General features: G+C 36.2%; 1 protein-coding gene across 1 annotated transcript in view; it reads right to left on the bottom strand.

The window, feature by feature from the left end:
- LOC133329384 (solute carrier family 53 member 1) overlaps positions 1–17,483 on the bottom strand; it is a 31,564-nt gene extending 14,081 nt beyond the window's left edge. The window contains exons 1-3 of the mRNA XM_061537858.1: positions 17,399–17,483; positions 13,797–14,985; positions 13,400–13,597 (exon numbers count right to left, since the gene is read on the bottom strand). Coding sequence (XP_061393842.1) covers positions 13,400–13,597; positions 13,797–14,985; positions 17,399–17,467 — 1,456 coding nt within the window. The 5' untranslated portion in view covers positions 17,468–17,483. The remainder of the gene's footprint in view (positions 1–13,399; positions 13,598–13,796; positions 14,986–17,398) is intronic.
- Between the last annotated feature and the right edge of the window lie 8,648 nt (positions 17,484–26,131).

The raw sequence follows: 26,131 nt of genomic DNA, 5'->3' as shown, positions 1-26,131 counted from the left end.
TCCGGATTAAGAGACACTTAACCCGGACTAAGGTTCCTTGGCCCCGAATTAAGGCTTAACCCGTATTAAGGGTCCTTGACCCCGGATTGAGGGTCCTTGACCCTGGATTAAGGCTCAATCCGGGTTAAGGGTCATTTAATCCCGTATTAAGGCTTACTCCAAATTTAGGTTATTGACCCCGGATTACAGGCCATAATTTAACCCGAATTAAAGGTCATTGACCCCGAATTAAGGGAAGAGAAAGGGGAGGAGCTAGAATTCTGAAATTTTGGATGTGGTTCACTGATGGAATGTTAGAAGGATGTAGATACTTAGAAATTCGTACTTATGTGTATGAAAAGTACTAAATTTGGTACTATTTGCATTAAGTTCAGCGTAAAGAGATTGAATACTTAAAAATAGGAATTAGGATTACTATTGGAGTACAGGATTGAGGTACTTATGTGTACTAAATGACCATCATTTAACCCGAATTAAAGGTCATTGACCCCGAAATAAGGGTAGACAAAGCGGAAGAGCTAGAATTCTAAAATTCCGGATTAAAGGACACTTAATCCGGAGTAAGGGTCATAGATCTTTAATTCGGGTTAAATGATGGCCATTTAGAACACATAAGTACCTCAATCCTGTACTCCAATAGTAATCCTAATTCCTATTTTTAAGTATTCAATCTCTTTACGCTGAACTTAATGCAAATGCAGTATTTTTCGGTTAATTGCACATCAAAATTTGCACAAATTTTCGTTCAATTATCCGAGGAACCAATTATCCAAACCCGCTTAATTGAATAGTTTGTTCAATTACAGTATTCGCGTACAATTGGAACTGCTTGTCTATGCAGGAAAACGCTAATTGGGCAGCACTTGCATAGCCATCGTCCACTCCTCATCAATAGCGGCGATAAACTTGAGTATGCCGGCTTAGTTTAATATTTTTCTAATTCTTGCTCTTTCTCCCATTCTTGCTCTCTCTTCCATTTTTACCCAGTATTTTGTAAGATCAAAACCGGTATTTGACAAATGGTTGAGCACGGTCGCAAAACCATCTGCATTGTTAAAACTGAGCGACACCATAACTAAAGTGCAAGAAGAGCAGAAGTTTTTTTGTATACCTTAAATTATCTGATTGCAGTAATTAATAAAAACTTGTCTCCTTTGGAGTTTCAATCAATATTAAAGTGTATTATTGTGGAGCATTGGTTGCCTCAAAAGGCAGTAACAAAAGCAGGTACGAGCGAGTGTATTGAAAATTGGCCCAGAAGGTGCAGGCAAATCAGGTTGACCAGGGACCCGATATCCGTGGTGGTCAGCCTTAGTGAGCTGGGTGAGTGGCTCCAACACTGCTAATGATTTAAAAAAAACCAATGTCAAATACAAATTACGCTTTCTCGAAGTTTTTCCTTAGCAATAAGCATATGTTTTGAATTAGTAAAGATGCCACCTAGCCTTTTTCACAAATTATGTCAAATATGTATGTAAAAAAATGGCAGATTACTTTTTTGAAAAGTAAAAGGAAATTTATTTTTGATTACATCAATTAATTGAAATCAATTAACAGGGTTTAATTATCCGATAAAATTTACATGTATTTTCCTATGAAATATTTTTTGCCCCATCATGAGGTTCAATTAAGCGTGGAAATCAATTAACCGAAAAATACTGTAGTACCAAATTTAGTACTTTTCATACACATAAGTACGAATTTCTAAAATGGAGCATCTACATCCTTCTAACTTTCCATCAGTGAACCACACCCAAAATTTCAAAATTCTAGCTCTTCCCCTTTGTCTACCCTTAATTCGGGGTCAATGACCTTTAATTCAGGTTAAATGATGGCCTTTAATCCGGGGTCAATGACCCTAAATTTGGAGTAAGTCTTAATACGGGATTAAATGACCCTTAACCCGGATTAAACCTTAATCCAGGGTCAAGGACACTTAATCCGTATTAAGAGTTCCGGATTAAGGGCCTCTTAATCCGGATTAAGGTTCATTGACCCAGGATTAAGGCATAATCCGGATTAAGGCTTAATCCGATTTAAGGGTCCTTGACCCCGGCTTAATCCGGATTAAGTGTCCCTTAATCCGGATTAAATCTTAAAGGGGAAGACAAAGGGGAAGAGCTAGAATTCTGAACTTTTGGTTGTGGTTCACTGATGGAAAGTTAGAAGGATGTAGATTTTAGATTGAGATTTTAGATTGAGATTAAATAATTAAAAAATAGGATTTAGGATTACTATTAAATGTCCCTTAATTCGGATTAAGCCTTAATCCCGGGTCAAGGATCCTCTATTAATCGGATTAGTACTATTTGCAATAAGTTCAGCGTAAAAAGATTGAATTCTTAAAAATAGGATAAGGATTACTATTGGAGTACAGGATTGAGGTACTTATGTGTACTAAAATGGCCATCCTTTAACCCGAATTAAAGGTCATTGACCCCTAATTAAGCGTAGACAAAGGGGAAGAGCTAGAATTCTAAAATTCCGGATTAAAGGACACTTAATCCGGAGTAAGGGTCATAGACCCAGGATTAAGGCTTAATCCGGATTAAGGGTTCTTGACCCAGGATTAAGGGACATTTAATCCGGATTAAGGACCCTTAATCCGGATTAAGCCTTAATCCTGGGTTAAGGGTCCTTCACCGCGGATTAAGGCTTAATCCGGATTAAGATACACATAATCCGGATTAAGGGCCAATTAATCCGGATTAAGGGACATTAAGTGGACATTAAGTAATCCGGAATTTTAGAATTCTAGCTCTTCCCCTTTGTCTACCCTTAATTCGGGGTCAATGACCTTTAATTCGGGTTAAATGATGGCCTTCAATCCGGGATCAATGACCCTAAATTTGGAGTAAGCCTTAACACGGGATTAAATGACCCTTAACCCGGATTAAGCCTTAATCCAGGGTCAAGGACCCTCAATCCGGGGTCAAGGACCCTTAATACGGGTTGAGCCTTAATTAGGGGCCAAGGACTCTTAATCCGGATAAAGTGGGCCTTAATCCGGATTAAGGCTTAATCCGGTTTAAGGGTCCTTGACCCCGGATTGAGGGTCCTTGACCCGGGATTAAGACTTAATCCGAATTAAGGGACATTTAATAGTAATCCTAAATCCTATTTTTTAATTATTTAATCTCAATCTAAATGGAGCATCTACATCCTTCTAACTTTCCATCAGTGAACCACATCCAAAAGTTCAGAATTCTAGCTCTTCCCCTTTGTCTACCCTTAATTCGGGGTCAATGACCTTTAACTCGGGTTAAATGACGGCCTTTAATCCGGGGTCAATGTCCCTAAATTTGGAGTAAGCTTTAATACGGGAGTAAATGGCCCTTTACCCGGATTAAGCCTTAATCCAGGGTCAAGGACCCTCAATCCGGGTTTAAGGACCCTTAATCCGGAGTAGCCTTAATCCTGGGTCAAGGACCCTTTATCCGGATTAAGCCTTAATCCTGGGTCAAGGACCCCAAAACGGATTAAGGGACACTTAATCCGGATTAAGGATTAGGAGGTTAAGGCTTAATCCGGTTTAAGGGTCCTTGACCCAGGATTAATGCTTAATCCGGATTAAGGGTCCTTGACCCAGGATTAAGGCTTAATCGGGATTAAGGGTCCTTGACCCAGGATTAAGGTTACTCCGGATTAAGGGTCCTTAATCCGGGTAAGGGGCCATTTAATCCCGTATTAAAGCTTACTCCAAATTTAGGGACATTAACCCCGGTTTAAGGGCCGTCATTTAACCCGAGTTAAAGATCATTGACCCCGAATTAAAGGTCATTGACCCCGAATTAAGGGTAGACAAAGGGGAAGAGCTAGAATTCTAAAATTCCGGATTAAAGGACACTTAATCCGGAGTAACGGTCATAGACCCAGGATTAAGGCTTAATCCCGATTAAGGGCCACTTAATCCGGATTAAGGGTCCTTCACCGCGGATTAAGGCTTAATCCGGATTAAGAGACACTTAATCCGGATTAAATGTCCCTTAATCCGGATTAAATGTCCCTTAATCCTGGGTCAAGGACCCTTAATCCGGATTAGGCCTTAATCCTGGGTCTATGACCCTTACTTCGGATTAAGTGTCCTTTTATCCGGAATTTTAGGATTCTAGCTCTTCCCCTTTGTCTACCCTTAATTCGGGGTCAATGACCTTTAATTCGGGTTAAATGATGGCCATTTAGTACACATAAGTACCTCAATCCTGTACTCCAATAGTAATCCTAATTCCTATTTTTAAGTATTCAATCTCTTTACGGTGAACTTAATGCAAATAGTACCAAATTTAGTACTTTTCATACACATAAGTACGAATTTCTAAAATGGAGCATCTACATCCTTCTAACTTTCCATCAGTGAACCACATCCAAAAGTTCAGAATTCTAGCTCTTCCCCTTTGTCTACCCTTAATTCGGGGTCAATGACCTTTAATTCGGGTTAAATGACGGCCTTTAATCCGGGGTCAATGACCATAAATTTGGAGTAAGCTTTAATACGGGATTAAATGACCCTTAACCCGGATTAAGCCTTAATCCAGGGATTAAGCCTTAATCCAGGGATTAAGCCTTAACGCTTAATCCGGATTAAGGGTACTAGACTCCGGTTTATCCGGATTAAGGACACTTAATCTGGATTAAGAGACTCTTAATTCGGTTTAAGGCTTAATCCGGTTGAAGGGTCCTTGACCCGGCTTAATCCGGATTAAGTGTCTCTTAATCCGGATTAAGCCGGGGTCAAGTACCCTTAGCCGGCTTAAGGCTTAATCCGGATTAAGCGCTAAGGCTTAATGAAAAGTACTACGCGATTACTGTAATTGAACAAACTATTCAATAAAGCGGGTTCGGATAATTGGTTCCTCGGTTAATTGAACGAAAATTTGTGCAAATTTTGATGTGCAATTAACCGAAAAATACTGTACCAACGTATGTGAAATTTTGCACATACGTTGGTATTATTACTAGGATGTTTGGTATTAATAATGGGATATATCGGTCCACGTTTCGGTATAATCACCGTATATTCGCCATTTTTTCTAAGCTTTTTTATAGAATTGACTACCATTGGGTATGTTGAGTTTCCATTGGAAAGCAAAACTATCGATTTTTGGATAGTCCCCATAAAACGGCACTCTACATTATTTGGTATTTTGAAGGATTGGGACACCAAATTGGCTATAATTCAGTATGTTGAGTTTTCATTGGATATTGGTCAACGTTTTATGTATTTTGGAGATTATTGGCCCATTTTTTTTACCGAAGACTCACACTGCGTTCTCATTGAAAGTTCAATCTTTCTACAAAAAAAAATGTCATGGTATATCTCTAAGGTCCCAAACAATTACTGGTTTTAATGTACTCCACGTGGTGAAGGGTCTACAACGTTCGATCCAGCCGATATGAACGAGGTTTTTATATCCTCCACCATAGTATGGAGGGTATATTAATTTTGTTTTTTCCTTTTGTAACTCATCGAAATAATAATGTCCGACCCTATAAAATATATATATTCTTGATCAACGATATAGCCATGTCCGTCTGTCTGTTGTAATCACTCTAGCCTCTAAACGAATTGAGATATATCGCCAAAATTTTGCATAGAGTCGTCTACTGTCTGCAGGCAGGTCAAGTTCAAAGATGGGCTTTATCTGTCCACGTTTAGGCATTGTGGAGCGTGTTTTTTAACCTTATTGGGTACAAAATATCTCCACTCAAAATTATAAGGGTACCCCCAATTTTCGGTATTTTGGTATTTCAACCGAAAATTGAAGCGCGTTTTTCGCTGTAAATTGGTATTTGGTAGTCGTATATAGTAACAAATCTCCCTACCAAATATTTTTAATATTCACCCCATTTTAGGGATATAACCAACCCCCTTTTTATACCCTTCACAACACTGTGGTACAGGGTATTATGTCTTTGTGCATATGTTTGTAACAGGCAAAAGGAAACGAGATAGACACATGGTTCCTTTTGAGAATATGCATAGAATCACTTTCTAAGTCGATTTATGCATGTCCGTCCGTCCATCCGTCTGTCCATGTATTTTTGTGAGCAAAGTACAGGTCGCATTTATGATCCGAATTAGATGAAATTTGGCACAGCTCATTTGTTTGGCCCAAGGACGAACCCTATTGAAATTGGGAAAAATCGGTTCAGATTTAGATATAGCTCCCATATATATATTTAACCGATTTAATGTAAACGGTCCCTATATATCTTTCGATTTGCACGAAATTTGGTACAGCCTAATCATTTAGGTCTAGAATGATGTCTGCCAAGTTTCGTGAAAATCGGTCAAGATTTATATATAGCTCCCATATATAGTTTCGTCCGATTTCATGTAAATGGGGCCTAAAGTCCCTATATATCTTTCGATTTGCACGAAATTTGGCATAACGTATTGAATTAAGCCTAGAGTGATGTCTGCCAAGTTTCGAGAATATCGGTCCAGATTTAGATATAGCTCCCATATATAGTTTCGCCCGATTTCATGTAAATGGTGCACCAAAGTCCCTATATATCCTTCGATTTGCACGAAATTTGGCATAACGTACTGAATTGAGCCTAGAGTGATGTCTGCCAAGCTTCGAGAAAATCGGTCCTAATTTAGATATAGCTCCCATATATAGTTTCGTTCGATTTTATGTAAATGGTGCACCAAAATCCCTATATATCTTTCGATTTGCACGAAATTCGGCATAACGTACTGACTTGAGCCTAGAATGATGTCTGCCAAGCTTCGAGAAAATCGGTCCAGATTTAGATATAGCTCCCATATATAGTTTCGTCCGATTTTATGTAAATGGTGAACCAAAGTCCCTATATATCCTTCGATTTGCACTAAATTTGGCACAACGTACTGAATTGAGCCTAGAGTGATGTCTGTCTTGTTTCGTGAAAATCGGTTCTGATTTAGATATAACTCCCATATATAGTTTCGTCCGATTTCATGTAAATGGTGCACCAAAGTCCATATATATCCATCGATTTGCAGGAAATTTGGCATGACGTACTGAATTGAGCCTAGAGTGATGTCCGCCAAGTTTCATGAAAATCGGTCCTGATTTAGATAAAGCCCGTCCGATTTCATGTAAATTGTGCACCAACGTCCCTATATATCCTTCGATTTGCACGAAATTTGGCATAACGTACTGAATTGAGCCTAGAGTGATGTCAGCCTTGTTTCGTGAAAATCGGCCTAGATTTAGATATAGCTCTCTTTTATTATAGATTGATTTTAAGTAATTGACGCACCAAGGAACCAATAGGAACAAAATGTTCTGAAATTAGTATAACCTAACCTATGACAAGTTTGTTTGAAATCGCTTAATATTTTGATAAAGCTTCCATATATATTTTCGCCCGATTTCAAGTAAATTGGACATCAAACTGCTCATGTTAGTCAGATTGACATCAAATTTTGCACAACTTACAAAATTGAGCATAGAATTACGTAGTTGCGTTTTCTAGAAGTACAGATATAGCCCAACGGATGACCTATTTATATTTGTTTGAAGTCGATTTACATACTTTTGTCCCATTGTAACAAACGAATGACATGTTTATGGATAGATCTAGGTAGATTCACATTTAGATAAATATCACATATTTTATTTCATCCAATTTCATGTTAATAGTCCTGTTTAATATACCCATAGTGGTGAAGGCCCCGTCATATAGTCGGCCCCGTCCGACTTTACTACTTTCCTTACTGGTTTGTTTTAAAATAGTCATCTGATTTGTTCCGGGTTTTGTGTTTGATTCTAAGACTCTGTTGTAATCATTTCACCTGCAGAGGATATGGAGAACGTAAGGTTAGAGGTTAAGGTTAGGCCTAGCCCCCATATAATGATACCAACCGATTTCGGTATTTTTAATATTTAACGTAAAAAATGTATTCTGATGCAAAAATGTTAGTTTCGAAATAGAGCTATATCAGTCCTCTATCAAGCATAGCACCTCATATAATTATAACTATAAATGTTCGGTAATTCCATCCTCATATAACTGTGCCCTCTAAAATGCAGTATTGTGGGGATTTTCCCCCTACCATGCATCACCTACATTGGTCCACTTTTTGGTGTTTTTAGGAAATCAAGGAAAAAGTATCAGTCAGCCGTGCCGACATATATATATATATATATATATATACTCTCACCCTAAGGTTTATGGAGAAGGTCTTCGGAGTTACACACATATAAAATATATGGAGCTACCAGAGATGGGTAAACACACACCACACAACAGCTATGGACTAATCGTTACAAAATTTTACACTTAGGATGGGTTCTGGAAATAACCAAAGAAGATCCCTATTTTTTTGGTAATGATCCATTGATATTTAGGGGATGAAATTGACAAAAAACCTTAATTTCGCCTGTTCACTCTAAATGCCTCAATTATGACCCAAACCCCACGAAATATTACACCATGGGATGGAATGTGGCCAAAGAATAATCTAGACTTTTTGATAAAGATCGGTCAATATTTAGCGGTTCAGCTAGATCCAGAGTTTTGTGTAAAAAATGACAATATTTGTATTCTGGGCGTATATTTTTACTCTTGATGGTCATAGGCCCGATAAGTTGATAGTATATCCAAGTGGAGTTCTTGACCCTTATTGATGCCAATTATATTGTTGTATGTGGGAGTTATAGGTAAATATTAAGTTGGGGAAAAATAAATCCATTTTTTGTGTAAATAGTTTAAAACAGTTATGGGCGATTTTTAGCTCCTCGGCGATGTTACGACTGCTAACATGCCAGTGAACTTCTACAATTTCTCCGATTTTATGGACGGCGACAGGTAGGCCTGTGTGAGGTGCATCTTTAACATCTAAAATTCCTGGACGGAATCTACGAAACCGTAACAGTATCGGAACCATGAACCCCATTCACAACTTCAGCCGATTGGCTTACATTTTCGCCTTTTTCAATGAAAAACTGTACAATGTACTGATTTTTCTCTTTGTTCACTTCTATTTCCAATACCCTGTAACTCACAACTGAATGCACCAAACAAAAAACAGCAAAATAAGTTTTTTACTCCAACAAGCAAAAAACTGAAATTGTGTAATCGATATTTACGAGAAATCTATCAGTACAGCCATATGCCGAAAAAAATAATGGATTCCTTTTTCCCCAACATAATATTGAATGTGCCTATGTGTTATAACATTGTTTTGCTGTACTATTACCCAGACGAAAATGCCGTGCTGATCCCTTTAAAGTTTTACATGAAGTTACAATTATGGACAATGACAACGCCTATAATTGTCGGTGATACCGAAAATTTTATTTTTATCTTTGAATTGCTAGTCACTCTAGAGACCATTATAATACGCGGCGTAGGGGATCTGGCCAAATACTTAGAACGGCTGTTTAGATGATGATCGGTCAATATTACGAGGGTCAAATCAACCAAAACCTAAAATGATAAAAAATTGTATTTTATGGCGTAAATATTTACCTGGGAAAATAAGATTTGGAAAATATACCAGGGTTAGAAAGTAGAGCTGTTGACCTATAATCAGTCAAGAGGTTGCAAAAATACTGAAAGTTAGATTTTCGTGGTTCGGTATGCCCCTCTCATTAGTCGGTATTTTGGTTATTTTCCATTTGCTTACTTATTGTCCCATTTAAGAATTGTTTACACATTTTACACACCAATGACTCAACATTTCGCTATCCTCCACGAAGGAGAATGAAAACTGTTATTATGTAATAAAATGTTTGCAAACATCGTTTTAGTGAAACATTTCTCAGCTGGGCACCTTTAAGTCTTTTTTCCACCTTCAAGGTCATGTGTTTTTACACGAGGGAAAAATGTATGTATGTACACATAAAAAATTGTTACCATCATTTCATTTAATACTCATAGACGAATTAAGCAAAAGTTCTGAAAATTAAACATGTGCAACATGTTTTGTATTTTAATGAGCAGTTAGTCTGGTTACAGCAAATTTCATAGCAATTGAGGTAAAAGTAGTAAATGAACTCAATTTTTCTTTCATTATAATATTGTTATCTGCAGGATGCTACATACATATAACAGTCAAGGATAACGGACAATGTTTTACGCCATAAATAATTCGAACAATTTTATATAATAAATGAGCAGTCTACCTAACATTCAGAGGATCTAGTACGGTATACCGCAGTAAGTGTTAGGTATAATTAGCGTATGAACCACATACAGTGGAGTACATAAAAAGTATTATATGTTTGTTCTTTGGGCACTTTTTATGTGTTAGAAATAAAAGTACAAAGAGGAAAAGATGTTATAACCCACCACTATAAACATGAAATGTGGTTTCCAAAGCCGCATGGAACTATACATCAGCGAATGTTGTTGGGTAGTGGGCTTTTAAACTTCCGATCTGTGGTCTGTATATCTATCTATACTAATAAAAGAGTAAAGTGATTGACTGACTGACTTACTGATTGATTGACTTAACGATTCATCAACGCCCAGACGAAACGGCTGAAGCTAAAATCTTGAAATTTGGGGTGAGGGTCGCTCTTGGTCCAAAGGTGAAAGATAAGGCTGGGTTTTTGGAAATTCAAACTAGAACGTTACGAATATTACTAAATGTGGTACCATTTGTATTTGCGAACCGGTAGAGCAAGAACACTTAACCCTGTCAGTGTCAAAAAAAATTTTTGTCGGAATAAAAATCTAAAATTTTGTACTTAAAATCGTATGAAGGTACATAGTTTAGAAAAAAAACAATTCTTATATTAACCCTCTGACAGTTTTGTCTGTCTTTCAGCAAAAAGAAAGACATCAATTGTAACGGTACATAGGAAGAGAGTAATTTTAAATGAGCAAAGGGTTTTTGAACATTCGAACTTTAAGTATACGAAATGTACTAAAATGTACTAAGTTTGAAATATTCGAACTATAAGTATCGGATAAGTACTAAAAAGTACTAAGTTTGGTACAGTTTTGTAGAATGTGAATGGATAGAGCTAAAAAGCTTGAAATTTGGAATGCAAATATAGGTTGAGAAGCAGGGTCGATATAAGGAACTTTGCAAGCGTGTACTTATGTATACGAAAGGTACTATATGGTACTATATTCGGTACAAATGTAATTTGGGGATACAAATCGAGTTGGAATCCTGAAAATTTAAATTAACATTACTGTCGGAATATAGGATTGGGATATGTACGAGGTTTTGGATTTTTTTTACTTATGTGTACGAAAAGTACTAAATCGTACTATAATTGGTACAATTTGGATGAACCGATAGAGCTGGGATCCTGAAATTTAGAGTTAGGGTCACTGTTGTGGTTTTGGATTGGACTATGTAGAAAGTTTTGGAAATTTGTACTAATGTATACAAAATGGTACCACATGTGGATTTGGGTGAACCGATAGAGCTGGAACACTGAAAATTTAAAACTGGATGTAGTTTGGCAAATTCATAATTATCGGTATTAAATTGTACTAAATTTGTTTATAATTTGAATTTTTCGGTGAACTGATAGAGCTGGGATACTGAAATTTGGAGTAAGGATCATTGATCCTTACTGATCCTGATTGTATTAGTTTTGTTTGTGGCAGTACCGAGGTATATAGAATCGTTCGCTACCTCCAAGCTGTAGTTTTCAAGTTTCACAGTTGGCCCGAGTCTAATGGACTTCTTGCGCGTTGATAACATCAGCATGGTCTTTTTGTCATTTACTGCCAGTCCCACTTTGGCAGGCTCCTTCCCAATTCGTTCAAAGGTGGCTGTTACCGATCGCAATGATCGACCCATTATGTCGATGTCGTCAGCGTAGGCGATTAACATATGCTGTTTGGTGTACTGTTCTGTTCACATTTGAATCTCGTATGACCTTTTCAAGCATAATGCTGAACAGGTCGCACGACATTGTCATCTTGTCTTAATCCTCGTTCGGTATTGAAAGGCTCCGAGAGGTCCTTTCCCACTTTAACTGCTCACATTGTACCAGTTAAAGTTATCCTGCATAGCCGTATTAATTTTGCAGGAAATGCAAACGCAGACATGGCTTTAAACACCTCTCAACGGCTCTAAACCTTAAAAGAACGCAAATAAGATGGAACCTTTATACCTATGTAGAGAATGGGTCTAAAATCTTCAAAGTAAAGAAAATAGAGCAGTACTTTAATATGAGGACTTTGTATAAACCTTCGCCTTGACAGTTTACTGCATATATGCCATTCTCGAAAACCCCACAAAACTGGTATTAAATTTGACACACTATTAAAATAAAAAGTTTCAAATTATAGTACGTTTACCTTAAACCGGATTTGGTTAACCTAGTGGGTTTCAATTGTCAATTCCTTTGCATATATGTCAAATAAATCCTCATAAAGAAGGTTAACCCGGTAAAAAGTTCTAATGTATATACCGTTTTATAGTCGGTTTGATGGATAAACGTGACCGAAGTCCACAAAATTCGTTCTCTAGGGCCTATCCCGGAACATAGACCCACATTTATAATTTTTGGTGGGGAAATTTATACCCAACGAGAATCCAAAATATCAAATTACAGCCGATTCTAATTTCGATTATACAATTTTTAGCACTTTTATTTGGCACTTTTTTAAATTATTTAGCACTTTCTGCACTTTTTTGAACAAAATCTAGCATTTTTTATTAACAATGTTTTGGTAATACTGACCCCACGAAGTATATATATTCTTGATCAGAATAAACTTATTTTATTGTCGATTTTGAATGTCCGCCTGTTGACATACCTTCCTTGAGATACAAAGGCTAAAAACCAAAATTTAACCCTTAATTACCAATGTTGTCATAGGGGCGGTGAACTTAACTCCACTCATGAAAAATGTCAAAAGATTCTAATATACAATTTTTTTGTTTTGATTGTATTATGGAAATCTAGGGGTTTGGTAATGGTTGCCAGCGAAACGATAAAGAAAATTGTATTAGTCAGCTTACATTTTATTGTCTGTCTATCTTCTTCTAATCTTCGAACATAACCCATCAATCAAACCCCCTCCCGCTCATTTAAATGTATATGCATATATTCCAAAGACCACCTCAACATTCCCTTTCCTGGGCTACCACATAAAAATGATTCATTAAGTATCCTAAAACCAACAATGATTAGCCAATATTTTTCTATTTGTTTTCGGCTAGGAAACCCAAAAAGAAGACAAAATAACCAACAACAACAAATGCCGAGAAATAAAACAATATAAATCTTTTTTTTTCGCCAGCATAAAATATTTAAAGACAAATTCGCCACAATTAATCAATCCCTTAAGGAGAATATTTTTTTTTTGCCCCAAATTGAAACTTCGACAATGAAAAAAAAACACTTCGTTGACCCCATGCGTTCCACCCACTACATTAGGCAGGTTCACCCCTGTCCCAATAGACTACGTTTCATTAAATTCTACTCACCATTTGTGGTCTGATATAGGTAGGAGAAAATTACCACAAAAAATGATGTAGCATATTTTGCAGCATTCACCAAATGTGGGAAGGTCTCTTTAGTATCACGAAAACGCCGTATACATTGAGCAAAACGGAAATAGGCAGGTAACAGGGCAACGATAGGTCGTACAATGGAGACATCCTCAATGCAATAACGGCCACCTTCTGTAAAGAAGCAAAAAAGAGAAAAGTAAAATAAATTGGCAAAGTAAATATTTTATGTTAAACAAGGTGAAATTTGTTGTCGAATCTCTTCATTAGGGTGGGAAAATGGTGTTATCCATTTTATTATCATATCATTTTTTTTTATCATATATGTATATACATATAACAAAACCTCCTTTAAGGTGATTCTCCTACTTACCTAAACCCATTTTATTCCACGACGGATTCTGTCGGAAGTAACATATCACAAATGGTATATCCAAAAAGGCCGGCACAATACTATTCAATTGATCGGCCAGCCAGAAATCCGCAAAATTTACGAAGAAAAATGGTGCCATAATCACACGACTCAACACACGTACCGACCAATAGCGAGCTTCATGATAGAATGTTTTTGTTGGATTGAGCAGAAATGCCGCCATGAGCGTGTACAGGAATATAGGCGGAGCATATTGTGGTATACCCAGGAGATCACAATAGATATAAAATAATACAGAAATTGCCCATAGAACACCAAATACAGATGCAATTTCCATTATATTCTGTTCGGATAAATGATTTCGGGGATCTAATTCGAATATTAGAACGTGATTAACACCCGACGAACGCCATCCATACACATTGACACCCCACAAAAAGAGACATTCAATAATTAGGAAGGGTCCACGAAACATACGTAACCCCACCCGCCAATCCTCTCCAAATCCATAGAATGTGGCCGAAAGTATGACCGTGATGAATAGGACCACAAAGGCACCCGAAAATAATCCCACTTTAAATGTGGTCCAAGGACTTTGTGCCTCGCCCAGCGGTGGTACTCTTAAACGTTTCATGGCCTTCTGACGATCACCGCCCTCTATGTCATGAGTAAAGGCGGTTTCTGTTTCCTGTATCAAACGATCGATATCTTTATTAACATAGAAATGGGCCGCTTCCACGTGCTCCTTACGCCACGTCGCTCCGAAATCAACATTCAACAATTTGTCATGTTTCTTGAGTATTTTCCGAAAGCCAGTAAAATTAAGATTCTGATAATTTTGCAGCAATATCAATCCCAAATAGAATTCACTAAATGCCAATTTTAAATCTTGTAATTTACGCGCCGGTACATTTCGTTTGCCCAGTGGGGTTTTCGATTTCCATTTCGGCTGTTTTTTCACGGTGCCCATTTCCAGAGTTTCGGTTAGTTCACTGCGTAGATTGCCATATTTGCGAGTTGCCTCTGCCATTTTCTCTGAATAGAAGGTGTTGATTTTTGCCAATTCCTTATCGCAATAATGAAAAAATTGCTCATCGAATTTGGCAAAATAACGTGTTAGAACTTCGGGATCTACCAATTCGGCCGACGGTGCCTGTTCAACGGCTGCATACAGCATTGCCTTCATTTCCTATAAAATAAAGAGAAGGAAAGGGATTATTAAAAGAAAAAAACTATAGTTAAGCATATCGAGCTAAATTATAGTTTTTATATCCTACACAACTACGTTGTCAGGGGATTATAACTTTGTGCAGCCCCAGGAGGACCTTTAGTCGAGTCCGTCTTTCCATTATAATTTGTAAACACGATACAGGCCACAGTTATGGACCCATCTTCACGAAATTTCGCATGTAGGATGGTTTTTGGCCAATGAAGACCCCTATTGTTTTTGGTAAAAGATTAATATTAAGGGAATGAAACTTTATTTTTGGCTCAAACATCCAGAATAGTCTTCCTCTGGGAGAGCTAGAGGTCTTCTTCTTCCTATGGATGAGCTGCAGTTATTTTTCTTACTATGGAAGAACTGGAGGTATTCTTCTTCCTATAGGAGAGCTGCAGGTATTCTTCTTCCTATAGAAGATCTGGAGGTATTTTTCTTCCTCTGGGAGAGCTGTAGGTATTATTTTGTCCTGCAGGTCTTCTATAGGAGGTAGCATAACGACAGCTCTTCCACAGGAAGGGGAATACCTACAGAATAAGCATGCCTGTTTTGATAAAGATCGGTCAATATTTAGCGGGTCAAATGGACCCTGATTTTTTGTGAAAAAATTACAAAATGTGTATTCTATTCAGGTATTCTTCTTCCTATAGAAGATCTGGAGGTATTTTTCTTCCTCTGGGAGAGCTGTAGGTATTATTTTGTCCTGCAGGTCTTCTATAGGAGGTAGCATAACGACAGCTCTTCCACAGGAAGGGGAATACCTACAGAATAAGCATGCCTGTTTTGATAAAGATCGGTCAATATTTAGCGGTTCAAATGGACCCTGATTTTTTGTGAAAAAATTACAAATTACATAGATTTTCACCTGAAGGACATAGAACCGAGGATAGATAATATATCCAAAAGGAGTGGTTGACCTTTAAATTGATACAATTATATTGTCGTATGTACTCGGATGTGGAAGTTACACTCAAATACTTAGTAACACTTAGTAACCCATTAGCACACTAGAGAGCGGAATGAGGATCCAGGTATGGTCAATGACAACGCCCATAATTTTCGGTGATGATCAGATAATAATTTTGGGACGAAGTGGACCGAAAAATTATTTTTTTCTATAGGCCACAATTGAAAGCCGAACATCACAACACAATCCAGGGTGAAGGGAATCTGGACAAGTAATTAGAAGGGATGTACTGAATATTAATTACATTCGGAAAATATGTCAGTGTAAATAGAGGTGCTGTTGATATCTAATCGGGCAAGAGGGTGCAACTATCACGAAATATTGCCCAGACTCGGAATACAAATTCGCAGAAAGTTAGATTTTCGTGGTAGTTGAGTAGGGTATCGTATGTTCGGCCCCGTCCGACTGTACAACGCGGCCCACTGGTTTTCTTATAAACATACTGATAGGTCAAACAAAATACATGGGGCTATTCCGATACATGGCACTACTCCGAGCAATTAGCTCGCCAAAACTTTTTATGCACTCCACCATAGGAAAATTTCAATTTTGAAAATATACCGAAATGAGAGCTGCATATAACGAAGTAAAATTTAGCAAAAATGGGAACAGTTCAGGCTCAGTGGACTTAAACATAATTCAAAAATCTGATTGAAGCTGACATAAGCCAACCAAAGGGATTAACAAATATTTGTCGTCTTAAGGATACCCTGCTCTATAAATTTTATATTGGATATATATGCGTGGACTGAAACACTTCCTTATTATGAAGTGTGCCTTGTCATGTTAAGAACTTGAAATATATGTTCCCATCCAGCTCTTACATTTTCACATCAGCTGAGTAAATCATTAAACGAAAATACATATTGCTGATATTATTTTACGGCAATTTAAAGAAATGGCGCCCAATGTTTTGACTAAAAAAAATGTAACAGTTTTATTTAATATACTTTCACTTTCGTATGTCTAGCAGGTTTGCCGTTCAATATTGATGACGTATGACTATTGCACCCCCACAAAAAACACAGCCCCATATGACCCACCTCATTTATACCTGTTGACCTACTGTTTGTAAACAAAATAGTTTGTATAGCACGTGTTTTTCAATGTATTTGTTTATGTTTAACCAAAAGCACATTTTCCCGGCAAACAGCTGAGCGGTGCTTACTGCGCCGGCGCCGAAAAATTTCCCAAAAACATTTTCACGCTGTCGAAGGAACAGTGACGTCATCGTTTATTTTGTACTCTTTGTTGTTGTGTTCGCGACTTATTATACAGCTGAACAATCAGATGGATGTTTATATGTATATACATACATATGTATGTATAGATACAAGAAAATTTTCATTCACTTTCACTTGAAAAACTTTTTGTGGAAAACACTTGAATTTTTAAGGTATTTAGCTATTTGCCTACCTCATAGTTGATGTATTGTTTACGCCATTCCGGCGTAATGTGTGCCGTAAGGTGCTCGGCAAATTTCATTTTAATTTAAATTGAAATTGAATTTGGCATTAAATGAAATTTCAAAACATTTGTTTATAAAACAGAACACTGATGCACACACGACGAACGCACTCCCGAACACTCCAAAACACTGTGATTTTCCTCTTGATGAGGTGGTGTACGTTGATACCAACGCGTTGTTGACGACTGAATATTTCCCAAAACAATGAGAGAGATTTTCTTCAAGTGAAAATGCTACAGAGCTTTATTTTGGGTATTTTTAAGAAAATGAAAGCGCCTTAAAAGCTTTTTTTTATTTATAAAGCAACAGTTCGTTATACGTTAAAAAGCTGGTATTTCGAAAGGAAAAACAAATTAAATTTACAATGCATTTAGATTTACGACAATCGCCGTGATAAAGTCTTTATTGCGATCTATTAAATATATATCTCTATACAATGTACGTCAAATTAATAGGTTTCGTATTCCTTAATACCTATTCCTGAAGAGCTGATACTTGTTCATATATTTACTCACAATTGTTTACAAACTAGAAATTGCATATTTTTACGACTTAATTGGTTCCTTTCTGCGAATATTTATTTTCTGAACTGAAATGAGAGGGCATATTTGACAGTTGTATTACTGAGTACAGTCGGAACGGTTAATAACGACATATCGGCTATAACGACAAAATCGAAAAGTCCCGAATTTCTGCCCTTCACATCACTTAAACGACATATCGGTTGTATCGACCTGTTGTTTTTTCATATAAATTTGAACGACAAAACCAACGAACCAAAATATTTATAACAAAATTCCACACACTCGGCATGTTTGAATGTAGTGATATGTTTTAATTTTTCTTCGTAAGAGCACGTTTAAACTACGAAATCCACTCGATCCACATGTCCACAAATCCAGTTGATTGTATTTGACGTATAAGGGGTTAATTTCTATTAAATATATTATCTGCACATTTTAACGATAGACGCATCTTAAATTCAATCAACAACTAAAATTTACTATTTAAGTTATTATAGACAATATAAAGCTAACCTTGCTATTTTACGTTCCATATTACCTGACACAAATTTGGGTTTTGAGGGTGATATGGACTCATGCATTTCTTCTTTCTACAAAAACTTAAATGAAATGTCATTATTATCCATTCCCTTCATAGAATGTAGGGATAAGTAAATCGACTTTCGGCTAATTGACTTTTTGTATTGAAAAGTGTAAAAGTCGAAGTCGACTTTTGATCTATGAGAAAATCTTTTCAAGATCGACTTTCGTTTTTCTTCATAAATTCTTGGTTTTTTATCACAAAGCTCAAATTGTCCAAAAATTGTAGGGGAGTGGGGGGCACCTAATAAGATTACGGAATTAGCTGTATTTTTCACCATATAAATTTTTGTGTTTAAGTCATTTTATGTTTTAATAAATTTAGATCAGATTTTTTTAATTTTCGAATATTTTTGTATATATTCGAATATTTTTGTTTAATAAATAAATGCATTTCTGATGTATATGAATACAATACATATATATTTGAACATAAACACTGTAAAAAACCATGCCGTTCAAAAATACCAAGCTTTGTTCAAAGGATTGCCCACTCCCTACAAACTGCAGCAAAAGCAACACTTGGGTACCAAAAATCACCACAAAGAAACCAATGGTACGATCAGGAGTGTCGTAATGCTACTGATGTCAAAACCCTGCAGACAGTAGAAACACGTAATGTGATGGAGAATTATCGGGAGAAAAGGAGAGAAGAGAAACGTATTTTCAGAAAAAAGAAGAAAGAACAAGAAAAACATGATCGTGAGAAAATCGAAATGTACAGGAATCAGAATGAAGTCCGAAAATTTTACCAACGAGTAAAACATCAAACCGAAGGCTTTGGTGCAGGCACATCCCCCTGTAGAGATGAAGAAGGAAACCTGGTGACAGATACAGACAGCGTGTTGAGGATGTGGAAGAAGCATTTTGAAAAGCTTTTGATATCAAATAGTGGCAGTGAAGAAGATACCCCAGAACCAATCACAGAGAACGGTATGAAGACAAGATGAGGTCAGAGTAGCAATCAATCGGCTAAAGAATAATAAACCAGCAGGTGCCGATGGTTTACAAGCCGAACTACTCAAGACTGGAGGACAGATGCTGGTAAGGAGCATGCACCAACTGATTAGTACAATTTGGCTAGAGGAATGCATTCCCAATGATTGGAACCTCAGCATCCTTTGTCCCGAGCACAAAAAATTAGACAAGACAATATGTGCCAACTATAGAGGAATAAGTATCCTTCCCATAGAATACAAAGTGCTATCCAGCGTGCTGTGTGAAAGTCTGAAGCCAATGGTCAAGGACATTATTGGACCATACCAATGCGGCTTCAGACCTGGCAAGTCCACAATTGACCAGATTTTCACTTTCCGCCAAATCCTGGAAAAGACCCACGAAAAACACATATACACATATCACCTATTCGTCGACTATAAAGCCGCATTCGACAGCCCTATCCATTCAGAGGTGTTTAAAGCCATGTCTGCGTTTGGCATTCCTGCAAAATGAATTCGGCTATGCAGGATAACTTTAACTGGCACAAGATCAGCAGTTAAAGTCGAAAAAGACCTATCGGAGCGCTTCAGTACCGAACGTGGATTCAGACAAGGTGACAGTTTGTCGTGTGACCATTTTAACATCCTGCTGGAAAAGGTCATACGACATGCTACTCGCCTACGCCGATGACATCGACATAATGCGTCGAACATTGAGAACGGTAACAGTCACATTTGAGCAAATTGAGAAGGAGTCTGCCAATGTAGCAGTAAACGGCGAGAAGACCAAGCTGATGGTATCAACGCGCATTCAAATTCCATTTCTGTTTGTACAATAAAACTTTTAACTTAACTTTATGAAGATTTATTTGACAAATATACAATTGAATTAACACTTTAAAGTTTAAACCCACTGCTCCAACTAAATCCGATAAAATGTAAACTAAATCTCATAGACTAAATTTATTGTATTTTTGTAGCATATTTTCAGGCGATTGATATAACTTACAGTAAATGTGATGTTAACTATATTTAAAGCAGTTAACTATCCATTAAAGCAGTAATGAAATATTTAAATCGAACTTAAAGTATGTCATATGTATGTATAAAGGTTACATATTTACCTATCAGTTAAAATTTATAAAAAGCTAAAAATTATAAAATAAAAATTATTTGAAGCTTAAAAGCAAAAACCTTTAAACACGGTTTCCCCATCTATCCTACACATATCATAGACTGGTCGCAACACCGACTGACACTTTTGTTCTTGTTAGTCTGGAACAACTATGGAATATAAGTCTAAACGCTGACCCTCTATTTTCTGTAAATCGCACACAAATTAACCAAATAGCGGACATATGAAATTTTTTAAAAATACCCTATTTTCGACCACAACTCAAGTTAAGAAATAAGGAAAATATTGAGCGATTAAGCTTTACCGGTCACATGTAATGATTTATGTTAACTTGTTGGTCAACAAACAATTACAAAAAAAACCAGACACCTTATATATAAAGAATCTGTAGTTTTGTCACATTCATAAATGCATATAATCGCATTTATGTACACGCATTTAAAACTACACACAACTGACTACGTCACTTCATTGTACAGAACATGGTCACTAGGTAGGTCAAAACCATAATGAAGTCGAAAGTGTCACAATTTACGTTTAATTAAAAATTCTAAACACGAATTCGACAACTTCTCACAATTCCATTGCCTTTCTACAATTTCGAAATAAATGAGTGTCGTTAAATATTCTTCGTACAGAGAAACCAAAAGCAGCAGTCTACATTATTGTTCAATTCACAATGAATTTTCCCTTTTGGGTGAATGTGTGAGTTCGTCAATATTTGATCTATAAACAAATAATTTGAACGTTAGTGAGTCGCTCGCTACGTTGTGACGCTCGCTACTATTAATCGAAATAAATAAAAAAAAACAACAAGTCAATTTATGAAAATATTTACTCAAATCACATTGCAGTACATACAGGTGAGTCGTATACACTTACTATAACAAAAATATCGTATAAAATAAATATATTGGAACGGTGTAAAAAAATATTTGGGAGCTATATTTAAATTCAGCTACACTAAACTGAAAAGTTGCGGCTAAAAATTCGACAGTAACAGGCAAAAGTAAACGAGATGGACACATAGTTCCTTTTGAGAATACGCATAGAATCACTTTCTATATCGATAGATGTTAAGTTGTAAACAAAGTACAGGTCGCATTTATGATCCGATTTGGATAACATTTATAGCCCAAGGACGAACCCTATTGAAATTGAAGAAAATCGGATCAGATTTAGATATAGCTCCCATATATAGTTTCGTCCGATTTAATGTAAATGATGCACCAAAGTCCCTATATATCTTTCGATTTGCACGAAATTTGGCATAGCGTACGGAATTAAGTCTAGAATGATGTGTGTCAAGTTTCATTGAAATCGGATCATATATAGATATAGCTCCCATATAGTTTTTCGTCCGATTTAATTTAGATGGTTCACCAAAGACCCCATTTATCTTTCGATTTCCACGAAATTTGGCATAGCGTACTGAAATAAGTCTAGAATGATGTGTATTAAGTTTCGTGAAAATCGTTTCAGATTTGGATATAGCTCCCATATAAATTTTCCTCCGATTTACTGTAAATGGTATATTAAGTCCCTGTATATCTTTCGATTTGGGCGACGTTTGGCATAGCGTAGTCTAAAAGTATGTGTGTTAAGTTTCGTGAAAAACGGTTCAAATTTGGATATAGCTCCTATATATTTTTCTCCGATTTTAAGTAATTGATGCCCCAAGGACCCAAAATATGGCCGATAGGCACAAAACATACTGAAATTAGTATAACATAACTTGTGAAAAGTTTCGTTGCAATCGGTTCAGATTTAGATATAGTTTTCCATATATAGTTTTAAGTAAATAGTGCACAAAGACCCAAAGCTATGCCGATTGACACAAAATTTTGCACGACGTAGTACAACCTAACGTGAGCAAAGTTTCATTGAAATCGGTTCAGATTTCCATATGTATTTAATATCGATTTAGATATAGCTTTCTTTAAATTGTTCGTCCGATTTGAAGTAAATGGTGCCCCAAACTCCTCATTTTTGCCAGACTTTTGCACAACGTACAGAATTTAGTAAATAATGAAGTAATTGTTTTTTGTAAATATTTAAAAAATGTAGGCATAGCCCATATATTCGACCAACTTCATGTTTATTAGGCTTCAAAAATTCAACGAATATTCGACTGAGATTTGCTTTAAATAGATTTACATAATTATGATACAAAATTATCTATCCAAATGAAGAGTTTAGTATAGGTAACAGAATGACATGTTTATGGATTGATCTAAGTCGGTTATATATAGGTCACATATTTTAGTTCATCCAATTTCATGTCAATGGTCCTTCTAAAATACGACATTAGAATGTATCTGTTGAATATACCCAAAGTGGTGAAGGGTATCATATAGTCGGCCCCGTCCGACTTTACTACTTTACTTACTGGTTCTTAAGTGATTCGTTTATTTTAAGTTAAGTTTTTCTTATACTGAGAAATTGAAATATTTGTTTTTGATTTGTTTCAAAAATATTCTTAAGTGGTATTAATTTTATTTGTGGTCTTTTGCCCTTAAATAAGAAATAAGAATATATAACGTAATATTTTTTGTAAACCAAGATTAGGTTCTAATACTAAAATGAACTTAAACCACTTTCAAAATAAAAGACTGATTTATATATATATATTTTTTGCGTCATTATAACAATCCACATACACACATCATCAGGAATACTTTTTTCTATCGCATTTTCGTTCATTGAAGCTGGCTGGGTGAGCGGAGCAATATAGTCGGATGGGGCCGACCATATGATACCCTACACAACTTTCACGAAAATCTAACTTTCTGTGGTTTTATATTCTAAGCATGGGCAATATTTCGCGATATTTGCACCCTCATGACCGACTAGAGGTTAACAAATATTACTAATATTCAGTACAGCCCCTCTAATTACTTGCCCAGATTACCTTAACCGTGAGTTGTGTTGTGAAGTTTTCGGTCCACTTCATCCCAATATTATTATCTGATCATCACCGAAAATTATAGGCGTTGTCCCAGACAATACCTGGATCCTCTTCGAAAATTTCAAAGCGATCAGCGCTATATTTTGGCCCTCTAGTGTGGTAATGGGTTAGTAAATAATATATGAATACCTAAGCACTTGTAAATATTTAAGCGTAACTCCCACATCCGAGTACATATAACTCATTTGCTGCAAGACAGGCATAACTCAAAAAACGTAATGATGCACGATTGTTCGCTATAATCAGTGTTGCCAAAACTTGATTGAGAAAAAGTGCTAGATTTTGTTGAAAAATATGCTAGAAAGTGCTAAAAATTTTAGAAAAGTGCCAGAAAAAAGTGCTAAAACTTAATATAAAGAAATTTGATTATATTTTATAATGACATCTTTATTTCTTAAAATTAAAATTAGCAGCTATTTTGTGGGGATGTTATAAGTGCTCCAACAGCTTATAACGTCTCAAAATATTGGTCCTGGACTCACATTTTAGTAAAAACTTGTCACGATATTTTGCATATCCTGTTCTGGCTAGTGAAGACACTTATTGTGTTTGGGAAAATCGGTCAATATTTGGCTGTTGAAGTCAACCAAAATTAGTTTATATGTTTTTCTGGTATCTCTAGAGGTCACAAAATTGTACATAAGGAAACGCTAATGAATAAGTATATTGAGCGATTCAAATTGACCAAGACTTTTGTCCGAAAAATACAAAATTTGTATTCTATGCCGTATACATTTATTGTAGAAGGACAAAGACCAGGTGTGGGAGCTATACGTAAATATTTACAGGAGTCTACGTACTCTAATAATGTTTAGAATTACCATTATTACACTAGATGATATGTATGCAATTTTGCATAAAGTTCCGGTTATGGTGAAGTGCCACATCTATAGTTGTGTTTTTTTTTAGATGCCACCTTTGTAACGCGAACACCGATAAAGCAATAAATACGGGAAATCTACTCAACGAAAAAGCATGGCTGCTTTAATAATGATCTGTCAAATTTTTTTAATTAAATGAACCAAGACCTTAGCAGTACAATTAAAAAAACATTCCATTACATTTTTTCTTGTCAAGAGAAGTAAAGCTGACTTTACATTTATTTAAATTATATTCGTTTATATACCCCAAATTGTTCACAGTGTTTTTATACCCTCCACCATAAGGTGGAGTCTATATTAAATTTGTCATTCCGTTTGCAACACATCGAAATATTCACGGGATACACCACTAAGTATTACATATATATTCTTAAACAGAATAAAATTCTATGTCGATTTACGCATGTCCGGCTTTATATGGTACCTGCCAATATGGAATTTTTTGATCCGTTTTTTAATTTAATTGACTGTAATTTTGTATTTTGGGTTCACATTGTATAGCACATTTCCGTACTATTTCTCACTACCAGAAATATCAATATTGATCTCTGTTTTATTATAAACCCTTATAACGGTAGCCCCACCATTAGATGTTTGGACATTTTCAATATCTGTTTACCACCTATTTTTCGGTATGTTCAGGGTTCTATCATAACATGAATTTTCACCTAGGAGCCCCCATTAATTTTAGATATTTTGATTGACATCCTCATGGTGGAGGTTAAAAAAGTTCGGCCGGGTCAAACATAAAATCATTTTTACTTTTTATGTAATGGTATTGTAGTATTATTATAACCCAGGAGGTTGATACCACGCAGAATTTTTCACCGACACGGCAATTAGTTTCGCAGAAAATTTAAGTCTTGTAGTAGTTTCGTAGGGTATCATATGGATAGCCCCGTCCGACTGTACCGTTCATTGGAAAAAACATTGGAAATTCAAACCCACCATGTGAAACATACAGAAACTTCAATGTGCTAATGTGAAATCGAAAAACGAAAATTTTTTGGAGCGATACTAAAATTTGTAAAAAAATTTGGAACAAATTAAAAATGCTAAAAAAAGTGCTAGGTGCTAGATCGATTTTTTTGGTGCTAAACGAGTTTAAAAAGTGCTAAATCTAGCACTAAAAGTGCTAAATTGGCAACACTGGCTATAATAGACCTCATGTTGTGTAAAAAATGCATATGAATACCTCTTGCACACTCTAATTGAGAAGCTGTAGAAGTTCCTGTTTCCCATATAAAGTGTGAGTAAATTGAAAACTTAAAACGCCTTTTCTATACTATCAAATTCTTGGGTCTATGTCCTTCAGGAGTAAATATATACGCTATAGAATACAAATTATGTCATTTTTCACACAAAAGTCAGGGTCCATTTGGCCCGCTAAATATTGACCTGATCTTAATCAAAAACATTAGGGGTCTACATTGGCCAGAACCCATCCTCATGCGAAATTTCATGACGATTGATCCATAACTGTGGACTGTATTGTGTTTACAATTTATAATGGACTGACGGATGGACACACATGTATACATCGACTCACGTAGTCGAGATATGACGATCTGTATACTTAAAGGTGGGTCTAGGACCAATATTTCGCTCTTTAAAATGCCGAATCTACCCCCATAGATAGTGTCTATAGTTTTATTC

The sequence above is a fragment of the Musca vetustissima genome, unplaced genomic scaffold (genome assembly GCF_032173495.1).
Source record: "Musca vetustissima isolate MV318-11 ecotype Yass unplaced genomic scaffold, APGP_CSIRO_Mvet_v1 utg2026, whole genome shotgun sequence".
In the NCBI taxonomy this organism is placed as follows: Eukaryota; Metazoa; Arthropoda; class Insecta; order Diptera; family Muscidae; genus Musca; species Musca vetustissima.
The sequence above is the reverse complement of the archived record's forward strand: the minus strand, read 5'-3'. Positions and strand labels throughout refer to the sequence as shown.